The 12,843-nt window shown below is 36.9% G+C and overlaps 1 protein-coding gene across 1 annotated transcript in view; it reads left to right on the plus strand.

Annotated features, from left to right (window-relative positions):
• LOC145993908 (uncharacterized) overlaps nt 1-12,843 on the plus strand; it is a 198,213-nt gene that overhangs the window by 79,842 nt on the left and 105,528 nt on the right. Inside the window, exons 3-4 of the mRNA XM_083129820.1 lie at nt 800-910; nt 10,108-10,246. Of these exons, the coding sequence (XP_082985946.1) occupies nt 800-910; nt 10,108-10,246 (250 nt within the window). The remainder of the gene's footprint in view (nt 1-799; nt 911-10,107; nt 10,247-12,843) is intronic.

Here is a 12,843-nt window from a genome sequence, read left to right on the forward strand (position 1 = left end):
TCGTACCTATTCTTGAATATGGTTCCTGTATTTGGTCTATGGCCTGTGATAGCAATATAAAGAGAACAAACAAAGTGGTAAATTTCTTTATCAGAATAGTCAAACATAGATGTCCAGCCCTTGAAAACTTTTCCAAATATGAAATTCTATCCACTCTTCAAATTCACGATCCGTCCCTTCGCCGTCAAGTTTCAGATCTAACATTTCTTTTCAAAGTCATGAATGGACAACTTTTCACTAACGAGCTCTTGCCACATCTTCACATCCGGATCCCACGTACCAACAGCAAATGCAACAACTTCTTTTACACAAAAGCCTCAAGGCTATCCCTAGAACAAAGGTCATTTCTCTATAGGCTACAAACAAGGTACAATACACTAATTGATCCTCCAGGCTTCCATCTATCTAAGCAGGCTTTCAGAAATGCGTGCATCAAGCAGCTGAAGAGAAATTAATATTTGTTATACCCTTGTTATTGTTTTATTATTATTGTTTAATTTTTATTATTTTTATTGTATTATTCTTCTTACATATGTGTGCGTGCTACTCATTTGTTAATTTCTAATTTTCTTGCTGTTGATATCCTGATATAAAATGGATCCTCTCTGTATTCAGGATTTCTCTAATAAATAAATAAATAAATAAAATAGTCGAAGATGAATATGTATGTGAATGTGTGTGTGTGTGTGTGTGTAGCGATACGTTCTCAGTTATTTGTTAGTCTTTTCATAACCCTATACTCATTAAAGACCGATGCAGTAGATTTCAAGAAAATGAACTGAATACTTGTTTTTGCCAGAGAAGCAGATGGCAAGGTGTACAACTCGCACTTCAAGGAGAAAGACGATACGAGGGAAGGGAGAAGAAGGAAGAATGAGACAGGGAAACAAGCACCCTTCATTAAATTAAGGTAAGTAAGTAGAGGTATTTTGCTGTGTCATTAGATTGCAATGGCTGTTTATCTATGTACTAAAATAACTTTAATATTTAATAATCTCCTTCTTCTTTCTACAGCGCTACATCTCCGTATGAATTTTGGCCAGCCTAAAATATTGTGCCACTACTTTATCTCTTCTGCATGTTTCCTCCAATTTCTAACTTTCCTCATCCAATTAATTCATATTAACACTACATAACGCAAAGTTTTATTATAGTTCTACAGACTTTTAACTTGGAAGTCATAGTCATTAATTTACTGGCGAACAGATTCTTATGTGCATAAACTCCTTGATTGCTTACCCCAATGCTTTCTGTATTGTTAATGTTTACTAATGAACCAGTTATTTTAAAGTATCTACATTTTAAATTTTCTTCGATTGTAACTGATTTTTCAAATGTAGGATTTCGTGAGCATTTAATATATATATTTTGTTTTAGTTCTTGTATTTTTTGTTAGACCAGTTCTTTTCGACCCTCATGCTAATTTTATGAAAGAACCTTAGTAGAGCAATCTATGCTGATTTCGAAACAATACAAAGTCCCCTTGCTTCCTGCATTCGAGATCCAGAAACGAACAATTCAACGCACATTTCTAAACATGAAGCTTGCAGTTCTGCTTTGAAATTAGTATGAACCTATGAACAAAATAGTTCAAAGCCATATTTATATCGAGGAGCAGATGTTTCGAAAGTTTTCATCGGAATTCTTCCGTTCTTACATAGAGAAGAATTGAAACTTCTCACACAAATCATCGCACATTCTGAATTTTGTAAGAAATGCTTTGTTTCAAATTGCGACAAAGCTCGCCACCACAATCATCACAAAGGAGATTGTATTGCCACGCTTTGCAATGCATGTAACTTGAAAATCAAGAAACTTTATTTTCTTCCTGTATTGATTCATAATTTAAATTTTTCGATGCACATCTGTTCATCAAAGAACTTGGATGCGATAAAAGATAATGAACATCATACCACTCAGCAATGGAAAATATATTTGCATACAATGGAATAAAAGATTAGGTAATGGAAAGTTGGTTACTCTCAGGTTCCTGGTTTCTGACCAGTTTCTGTCAAGCTTCGTGGATAGTCTAGCGAAACAATTAGAAGATCACGAATTTGTACACACGAGTCAACATTTCGAGAGTAAATATTTATCATTGTTAAATCAAAAAGCAATCTATCCTTACGAATATATGAACAATTTTGCTAAATTCGAGGAGACTCACGAGATGAATTTTACAGTCGTTTTCAAGACAGCGAATGCAGCGAAGAAGATTACAAACGTGCTCACGAGATTTTGAACACATTCAATTGTAGAACCATCGGTGATTATCACGATATCTATTTAATTTTGTATACGATCTTGCTAGCAGATGTGTTTGATGCTTTTCGAAGACGTTGCTTTCGCACGTAATCCTGTGTACATGTTCACCACACCTCATTTCTCATCGCAAACGATGTTGAAATATACTGAAAATGAAATCGGACTAATCACCGATGTTGACAAATTATTGATTATCGAAAACGGAAAGCGAGGTGGAATTGTGCAATGTGCTCTTCGATATGCAAAGCAAACAATTCTGATGCTCTTCATTACGATCCTAGGAAACCTTCTTAATCATAGGCGTGTGCAAACCCTCTGATTAAGGGGGACAAAAAGCTTTGATGAAAGTTCAGTCGGGAAAGAAAAACCTCATTTTATCTCACTATTTTAGTTTCATTGCATTGATGGGTGGCATATATGGCATATACATACATACGTACACACACACACACACACACACACACATATATATATATATATATATATATATATATATATATATATATATATATATATATATATATATATATTTTGCAGCAACATAGAGGCAACATAACGAATAAATCAATTATTTTTTAAATGTGTTACTTCTAAACGTGCGGTTAACTTCTCGCTTTATTGTATTATAATTGCTTAGATTTGTATCATCCGAGTTATTTAACCACCTAGAGATGTGTTCAGAAAAGGAAAGTTGTTCGTCAAATATGACGCCCAGGTCCTTTTGTGCAGCAACTCTTTGAACACAATTATTTTTTTATGAAATATTTAGTATTAAATGTGTTTTTCTTTAAGGAGAAGGTCATCATAATACATTTTTGAGGGTTTAGTTTTAAGTTCCATAATTCACACCACTATATTAGAGAATCTAAATTATTTTGCAGAAGTGTCATGTCATTGATATTGGAGATTTTACTATATATTTTGCAATCGTCAGCGAACAAGAGAAGGTTTTTGCATGAATCGGGAAGATATTCTGGAAGATCATCAAGGTACAGGATGAAGAGAAGAGGTCCGAGAACACTGCCTTGAGGCACACCAGAAGATACAGCTTGATAAGAAGAAGACATTCCGGAAAGAACAACTTTTTGTTGTCTGTTTTGGAGGTAGTGCTTGAGCAGAGAGAGAAAGTTTCCATGAATATTGAAACGGTGGGAAAATTTATGAAGCAGGAAATTGTGGTTTATAGAGTCACAAGCTTTCGAAAAATCCAGATATATTACGTCCAGTTGAGAGTTTTCAGATATAGAGTTGATAGCGTCAGATAATAAAATGCTTAAGATGGTTAAGCAGGAGCTGCCTGGTAAGAAGCCGTGCTGTGCTGTATTTATATATGGAGAGGTAAATTTGTAGAGTCGGTCCTTTATTATCTTTTCACAGGTGATAGAAAGTGGTGAAAGAAGGCAAATAGGCCTATAAGAAGAAACAGCACACTTGTCTCCAGATTTATATAATGGAACCACGTTAGCATTTTTCCATGAATCTGGAAATGTACCCTCATTGAAGCATCTGTTTAATAAAATAGAGAAGGGAATAGCGAGAGAAGAAGCAGTGTTTTTTAGGAAAATAGAAGGGATTTCATCAGGACCATCGGCGTGATTTTGAGGCATTGAAGATAGGATGTGTTGCACTTCTTCTGGAGACGTGGAGAGAGACGTTAGTGAGTGACAGCAAACTGGACGGAGGTTGGGAAGGGATGAAGCAGGTGAATTCGAGGTTGTATTTATGGAGAAAAAAGAGTTAAAAAGATTAGCTTTGTCAGGGCCCTCTGCGCATACTGAGTCATGTTTTACTTTCAAAGGTATTCGGGAATTTTGCCTCCTTGAGTTGATTAGTGACCAAAAACGTTTGGGATTTGATTTGATATTGCTTGTGATGGCACCGATGTGTTCCCTGTATTTGGTCTTCTGAAATTGTTTAGAGTGACGTCGTAAGTCGGTGAAAGTTTTCCGTGTGTATTAATTAGGAAAATGTTTCCAGAGATCCCAGACCTTTTTTCGGTTTCCAAGGGCAAGTAAGAGCTCAGAGTCGAACCAGGAAGGATATTTGCTTGATTTCGTTTTTTTGAGTGGCACATAATCCTTCGGTTATGCGGTTCACTGCATGAATCACATCAGTCAGCACGTCACACGTTTCTTCGACACTTCCACTCTCCAGGATTGTCCAGGGAATGGAATCCAGCGCCGAACGGATGTCACCCCAGGGTTCTTTGCTCCAAACAAGGTATTGGCGTCTAGGGGTGGGAGGTCTTTGACTCTTCAGGTGGTCCGGGAGCCAGAATACAGCATCCACCGATTCGTGGTCCGAAGGGATGAGGTTTCTCGAAGGGGTGATGTGCGCCGAAGGGAGTGATGAGAGAATGTAGTCCAGGTCTTTTCGTGTATTGAACATATTGTGCTGTTGAAGTCTGAGACCATGTATGAAGTGATCCATGAAGTACGTGTCGTTCTTGTGTTTTGTGAAGCCATGCATGGAGTCTGTCCATGAAATTGAGATATTGAAGTCTCCGAAAAGAATTACGTCACCCATAGAGGATGCCGACAGCACATATAGACATATAGACATATAAAACATATAAAACAAGACCCAGGATTAATCTAAAGTAAAATATGAGCGGTATAATTGTCTACATATGACCTAAAACACAGTTTATATTCCATTGTGTTAGGTGGTGCAATTATTTTGTTACAGACTGTATATCGTGAACTTGCAACAATGAAAGAGCATTTTGACTTCAGCAACTTTCCGGAAAATCATCTATTATTAAGTACTGAAAATATATTACGAATTGGTAAGATGAAAGATGAGGCAGGCGGTAATTATAAGAGAATCTGTCGGATTCAGAGGTAATTGTATTAAAATGCTTAATAAAATAGAAACTAAAAAGCCAAAGGTGTGAATCGTACATGTACTCCAAACTTACAATTGAAGATTTCAAAAGGTGTCTTTTTGGAGACAAATCGAGAATGATGACAGAATATCGCATTACCAGCGAGCATCATCACTTTCACACCACAGTGATAAATAAATTGGCACTCGACAGAAACTATAATAAATTTCGAACACTAGATTGTAATGTTCACACTTTAGAATACAGAAATTATAATTCAAATAATCAATTCAATTTTTGCATTAAATAATTTTTAAACTGTTCTATAAAACGTTCATTTTTTACATCGTACACAAATGATTTCTCAACAATTAAAATCACGCTACATATTGTGTTTTCAGGTAACGCATCATGAAATTCACATATAAGTTTAATATTTGTTCGACCATTCACAACACCTGCTTTTTTTGTTGTATTAATCACGAATAACGGTCTGAGTGACGTAAACTCGTCTAGATTGTAATACATATTAATGTTCCCTCCGTCACTCACTTGTATGCCTCGTATAATTTTAATTAATCTTGATTTACTATATTCAAATTATAATTCTCTCGCGGGAAAACCTCATTCCGCCCGTTCTTAAGATAAATATTTTTAATCTTGCAATTGTAAAATATACTGCTATCCATTTCCTGATCGTCGTCTCTTCCTATATCTCTTCGGTACTTTCATCCCAAAATGTCTAGCTATTGTAACATTAAATATTCACTGCAACGTAGCTAAAGATATGATCATCAAAGCGGAAGAAAATGCAATTTGCAGTCACAAAGAAACTGGCATTCATGCTACATTTAAACCGAGTTGTTCCGGGTTTATAGAACCGATCATGTATTGTCCTGCTTATCCAGTTTATTTTCCTGTTTCGCACAATAAATTAATCACAAAAAAGATAACATCCACCAACGAGAAAAATTAACTTGTTGGTTTTGCTGGTGCCACTACCACAGCCGTGATAGAAATCAACGTATAAAAGTAGCCATGGAACATATTGAAAGTTTTGAGTTGCAGTCCTTCCCTGCAAATCGGAGGACGTCTCCTAGTCTTCATGAACCAAACAAAGAAATTTATATTGATGTCCATATTGGAGATGGGTTTCATCCACACAGAGAAGATCATTATATAAAATTTGATGTAGTGAAAAAAGAAAGTGGCGAGGAATGTGTGATGAAATCTTTGGAATTACACATGCCTGTGGTAGAATATGAATCTAGATACAAATACAAAGCTAACGTCTTGAAAAATCCTCAGTATATTAGATACGAGACATCACCTTTTCAAACTCGGCAGTATATTCGGTCCGATCATATTAAGAGACACAATGCATATTATGGGTTGCTGGATGAAAATGTGCGATGATGAACCAGAGAGAACATTTGTTGTCGGCATTTTGTATATTTACTATTGCTTTCATTTTTTTTTATTTCTTGAGGTAACTATTTCCACAAAAAGACACATTTTTGGCTTTTTTACTCGAAGTTTATGATCAGTGCTGCAGACAGGCCTCCCCGATGGCGCAGTGGTAGCGTCGTCGCCTTGTATTCAAGGGGTCCCGGGTTCGATTCCCGGTGGAGGCACATAGTGGTTCGGATCCCACTTTAAACTGTAGGTCCAGTCCCGATTAGCCTTACTGTGCATAAAGTGGACTTAACACAACAAATCAATCCAATCCAATCCAGTGCTGCAGATAGATCATCCCGATCATCAACCTTCAAACTTTAGATGCTTTTGTTCAACTGCTCGAGAAACGTCGTCGTAAAAAGTATTTAATCAAGAGATATCATCACGATGCAGAGAGTTAACTATTGTATGATAGTAATATTTTTCTCTTTCATCGCGTGAGTTTATATAAAATGTATTTTTATGGAATGTTGCAAGAGCAGTTTGTGAATTGTATTTGTTATTTGTTGCTTAAGGATATTAAGAAAATGAAGAATATCCGATGGGTGATTTGATATATATATATATATATATATATATATATATATATATATATATATATATATATATCCGATGATGTATAAATACGATCCTACAGGATTTGTTCGGCAACTCGTGGTCTCTTGCTCGATGTCGAAGCAGTTGTACATTTACTTTACGTTGTTGATTTGTATGCATCTTTGCCTTATGAGTAGGCAAGTAACGTTTTAAATAATATTTTCCACAAGAACCACAGCGAATTTGGGTTTTCTGTGTTGTTGATGTTTGGTTTGTTAATTTTTCAATTTAATTTAATAATGTGAATACAAGAAAGTATACGTAGGCAATTTATATATACAGGGTGTCATTTTAATGGCGCCCACGGACCACAGAAACGTGTAGAGGACATCAAAACAAACAACTTTTCTCAGTAACATTTTTCTCGTTGGTGCATCGTTTCGGCGCTACAGTCGTTCAAAAAAGACCGTTTTGCCGCCTGGATGCTGGCAACCCAACACAACATTTGATCGTATCTGTGACGTAATTTCCTGCGGCGAAACGGCGCACGGGAGGGTTGCAAGGAACACACAAATTTTGTGAAAAATGACATAATACCAATCACATTATTAGCTGTAAAACGAAGCGAGAAACGCGTCCAGTAGGCCGAACATCATAGCCTACCAGCCAGAAGATCAGCAGTCATATCCGGGGAAGGGGAAGTGAACCAACGATATGAGAAATGGTAAAAAACGTATTCAAAATGAAGTGTCAATATTGGATTTTGTCTCAGCCTACATGTCAAATATCAACAACAATAAATTGTATTGGGCTTACAGCTTACATGTGGCTGTTTACGCCCAGTTACGTGTCAATTATATTTGCAAATCTCGTTGCAAGGTTGATGTCTACAGGTTTGTGTCCAGATGCCTTGTTGTATTTTTGTGCCGATAACGAAAGAATCCGAGGTTCACGTTGTTACATTAAGGCTAAAACACACGTACAACCACAGTAACGATCTAATGATGAATCAGTAGCGAATATACTGGCATGTTCACAGTTGCAAACTATTACATGTGTATCCGGTGCGTAGATAAACACAGTCGTCGAAGAGCTTGTATTACTACTACTATTTTTGCCACTTGCCTCATTATGCCCTGAACATACATTATATTATGTGTTGCTTACCTTTGGAATTTTTAGTTCTTTCATTTATATTTTGTCATGTGTTCAGTATGTCACATCACAGACAACTAGTATCAGAAGGACGAAGTGGATAGACTAAATTGTAGATGCCAACTTGGTAACTAGATTTGCAAATTTGACATGTAAGTCGAGACAAAATTCGATATGACTATTTCCACTTGAATTAGATTTTCTTTCTACCATTTTTCGTAACGTTTGTTTACTTCCTCTTAGATTACAGAACGTGTTTTCTCGTTTTGTTTTACGGTACATAATGTGGCTGATTGTAGCTATGTCATTTTTCACAGAATATGTGTGTTCCTGGCAACCCTGGAACGCATCGCTTCACGACGGGATATGACGTCACGAATGCAATCAAATGATGTGTGTGGTTGCCAGCATTCAGGCGGCAAAACAGGCTTTTTTGAACGACTGTAGCGCCGAAACGACGCACCAACGAGAAAAATGTTACTGAGAAAAGTTGTTTGTTTTGATGTCCTCTATACGTTTCCGTGGTCCGTGGGCGCCATTAAAATGACACCCTGTATATACACACTTTTACGGGGGAAATAATTTAAGCCATGTGAATATGAAAGGGGACAGCATTTGAAATCAAATAGGAGGCATTCCACCCCACCTATTTGATTTATTAATTAGATATAACCCCCTTTTTAAAACATATATATACATTAAAATATATATATATTTTATTTATATACATTTAAAAATGCATATAATTTGATGTGACTCTACTCAACAGCACCTAGCTTTTGGGATTCCAGATTCCAGAACATGGGTAAAAATGGTGTGAATGGGATCATCATACTATGAAATACACTGTAAAATAGCTATTTGAAGCTATTGAATCGTTTTATTTTTAAAACCTGTATTTAGATAATATCGTTATGTTCTACTAACCTTATAACATTTGCCATCTGTACATTATTAAAAATAGCAGCATCACCGTAAGCACATACTTGTTTCAATCGTGTTGCTATTATGCTTCTTATGTTTTCATGCTTATGCTTTAAATTAGTTGGATTCGTTTATTTGATACTCTAATTTCCTTGAGGAACTCGAGAATAACTGATGTTTTTACACTATGAAACACCTGTTTGTAATCAGCAAAAGTACATTCTATATTGATTGTATCATAATTAATCATTGTATTACTTGTGTTCGTAAAATGTCTTCATATATTTGTCTCATTATATTGATACTATCGATTGTAGGTCTGTTTGGTGTGAAACCAATTAAATATTCTCCTAATTGTTTATCTATTTCTATAAGCTGGATTAAGAGCAGAACAAAAAAAGGTCACAATATATATTTAATGTGTCAGTTTCTCTTGAATCATCACACATACGTCGGTTTCCCATTTTATGAGCAGGAATATTATTCCTTCTTATCGTATGTGTGGAATATCTTGTTGTTCCCATACGATGGGTGATCATATGTGCAGATGTGTATGATAAATTATCACCCTACACACACACACACACAACATTACGTAATAGCCTTCTGAAGACCAGAACCTACCAAGATCAAATCGAAAAACCCCTCATGTCATAACTTAAATTACCTACCTACTTGATTGGTTGAATTGACGTAAGTTAATTTACATCGCTTTTCTTCTACTTTTGTCAAAATGTGACGGCGATGAATAGACACGAACAAAGAACACCCATGCCTTGTCCGAGATTCGAACCTGTGTCCCATTAAATTGTAGCGCTCTTCAATAACCACTCCAGCACGAAGGTCGACTACCCACCTACTTCAAAGACGTATTAATCGAAATGTAAAATTATGACCTTAAGATAAATTGCTAGTATTATAATTATAATATTTGTTTACAGCGCACGAGATGCAAAAAAGTTTACTGTTCAGCTGGAGCTTGAACCGTACGAGAAGGCGACGTTCAACTTGACGTACGAAGAGCTCCTAGAGAGGCGACTTGGATTTTACGAATTTGTGGCGAACATTTATCCTGGTCAGGTTAGTTTCTTTCATGTACAGTACACACCGAAAGAGGGTTTAATCAACAACAGGAAATTGTAAATAAAACTAACATTCGTGCATTCTGTCTGACTGGGTTAGTTTTGATGCTGCATGTGCGACATAAATAACAGAAATTTAAGTAATTCTTTCTTCAATATAAGAGCCATTTGAAACAGATATAAAATTGAGGCTAATGACACACATCTCGTTTGCATAATTCTATTATTTCTTTAAACAGATGCAAAGAGAACTCATTACTTTAAGGCGGTTGTAACCAACAGTCTTGACAACAGGGACGTCACGGACGTAAAACTGGAGACAGTTATTTCGTCTTGAATTCTATCATAGATTATATTAGTGACACATTTAAATAACAGGTGGAAGAGTTTTATATTCATCTTAGTGACCCCGAGACTATGAATTCCACACTAATATCGATCGTTTTTGATTATTTTTACATGTCACCCCCTTCCCACCTTCCCACCTTCCAGGAGTGTCTTACCCCCACAGTATTTCTTTCCAGATTGTAAGTGATATGTGTTGAAATTGCTCGAGGATAGCAATATCGCACCTTCTCTGTAGGCAACCAACTTTCACCGTGCGGTGTTACAGGAAACATAACTTGCAGGATATGACACGAAAATGCCACGCAACAGAATGCTACTTTATGTCCCCTTCCCACCCCAACCCCTAAGGGTGCCGGGGGTGACTTACCCCCACAATATGTCTTTCGAGATTCCAAGTGATACGTGTACCAAGTTTGGTTGATATCGCTCCAGGCGTTCGAGAGTTATTGCTGAACAAACAAACACACACATATACTTGCTTGATTTATTTCATTTAGTCTTTTAAGTCCACTTTATGCACAGTAAGGCTAATCGGGACTGGACCTACAGTTTAAAGTGGGATCCGAACCACTTGTGCCTCCACCGGGTATCGAACCCGGGACCCCTTGATTACAAGGCGACGACGCTACCACTGCGCCATCGGGGAGGCCATACACATATACACATATACACATATACACATATACACATACACACATATACACACATACATTAATTTTTATATGTACAATATATATAGAGATTGAGAAGTAGTATACAGAGTGAAATTAGTTTATGGATTTCTTATATTCGCTGTAACAATATATAACTCTCCGAATCTGGTGTAACGTTAATTTTTCAGGTTGATGCAAAAATAATGGCCGAATTGTCTCGGTTTAAGTTTTGCAAATAACTTTTCCTAATACATCTCATTGATTATATTGCATGTTATATATAACTTTAAAGCTTTTTTATTGCTTAATCGATTTACCTTGAAATAATTTTCCTAACGCTTGATTTACCTCGATTCTAGGCTATTTACAATAACGATGTCAAAGCAAGAAATGCTAATTATTTTGGTTCATGAGCTCAAATTTGGTCGCAGACCCGCGGAAGCAACTAGAAATGTTAATAAAGCGTGGTGTGAGGGAAGACCTTTCGAGAATACGGTGCGCAGGGTTCTAAAAATTCCTTAACGGCCATATAAGTCTCGAAGATGAGGAGGATCGTGGGCGTCCATTGGAAGTTCACAACAAAGAAATGGAGGCGGTAAGAAACGCTGGCCCACTCAATACAAAAAGACAGGTTGTATTTGAACCGGTGTTAATCATTCGACTACAGTTCGCCATTTGAAGAAAATTGGGAAGGTGAAAAAACTCGACAAGTATTACAAGGTCGTGAGGCACGAATTTAACAATAACAAAGAAAATCCAAGTTTTGAGGTGTGCTCTGTGCTCGTTTGCTGAACAATAACGACCAATTTATCGAACGAATAGTTACGTGCGACGAAAGATGTATCCTCTATGAAAACCGACTACGTTCAGGACAATGGTTGGAGCACGACAAACCCGAAATTGCAACAAAAGAAGGTCGTGGTGACTGTTTGCTGGTCTGCCGCCGCCGCCATTAACAACATTCTGAATCCCGGCGATACAAACCCAGAAGATAATTATTGTCAAAACATCGATGAAACGCACCGGAAACTTCAATGTACGCGTCCGCCATTGGTCAACAGAAGAGACCCAATCCCTCGGCAGGGCAACGCTTGAGTGCACGTCGTACAACCAAACCTTGCAGAAGCAGAACGAATTGGACTATGGAACTCTGCCTCACCAACAATACTCATCGGACTTCTAACCAACCGACTACCACTTCTTCAACCATCTCGACAACTTCCTACGAAAAAACGCTTCAACAACCAGTATGCTGCCGAAAACGTCCACTCCATAAGACCGGAAGTTTAGGGTACCGAAATCAATAATCTTGTTTCTAGTTGGTAAAAGTGTGTTGATTATAATGATCTTTATTTTATTAACTACACAAAGTTTGATCCAAGTTATTCCATTTCAAAGTTGCCGTTCAAAATCGGCCATTATTTTTGCACCAACCCTAATATTATTAAATAACTACAACCGGAATAAGGTACGTAGACATTATGAGGGCCAATTTACCCCCAACCCCATCTAGTAAAGGTATTTTAAATTTCGCTTAATTCAAATTGCTTGCTACCTCTAAAGTTGCACCTTACATAGATAGGGATTGGGGAAA

This window comes from Lepisma saccharinum, chromosome 10 (genome assembly GCF_977018435.1).
Source record: "Lepisma saccharinum chromosome 10, izLepSacc3.1, whole genome shotgun sequence".
Classification (NCBI taxonomy): domain Eukaryota; kingdom Metazoa; phylum Arthropoda; class Insecta; order Zygentoma; family Lepismatidae; genus Lepisma; species Lepisma saccharinum.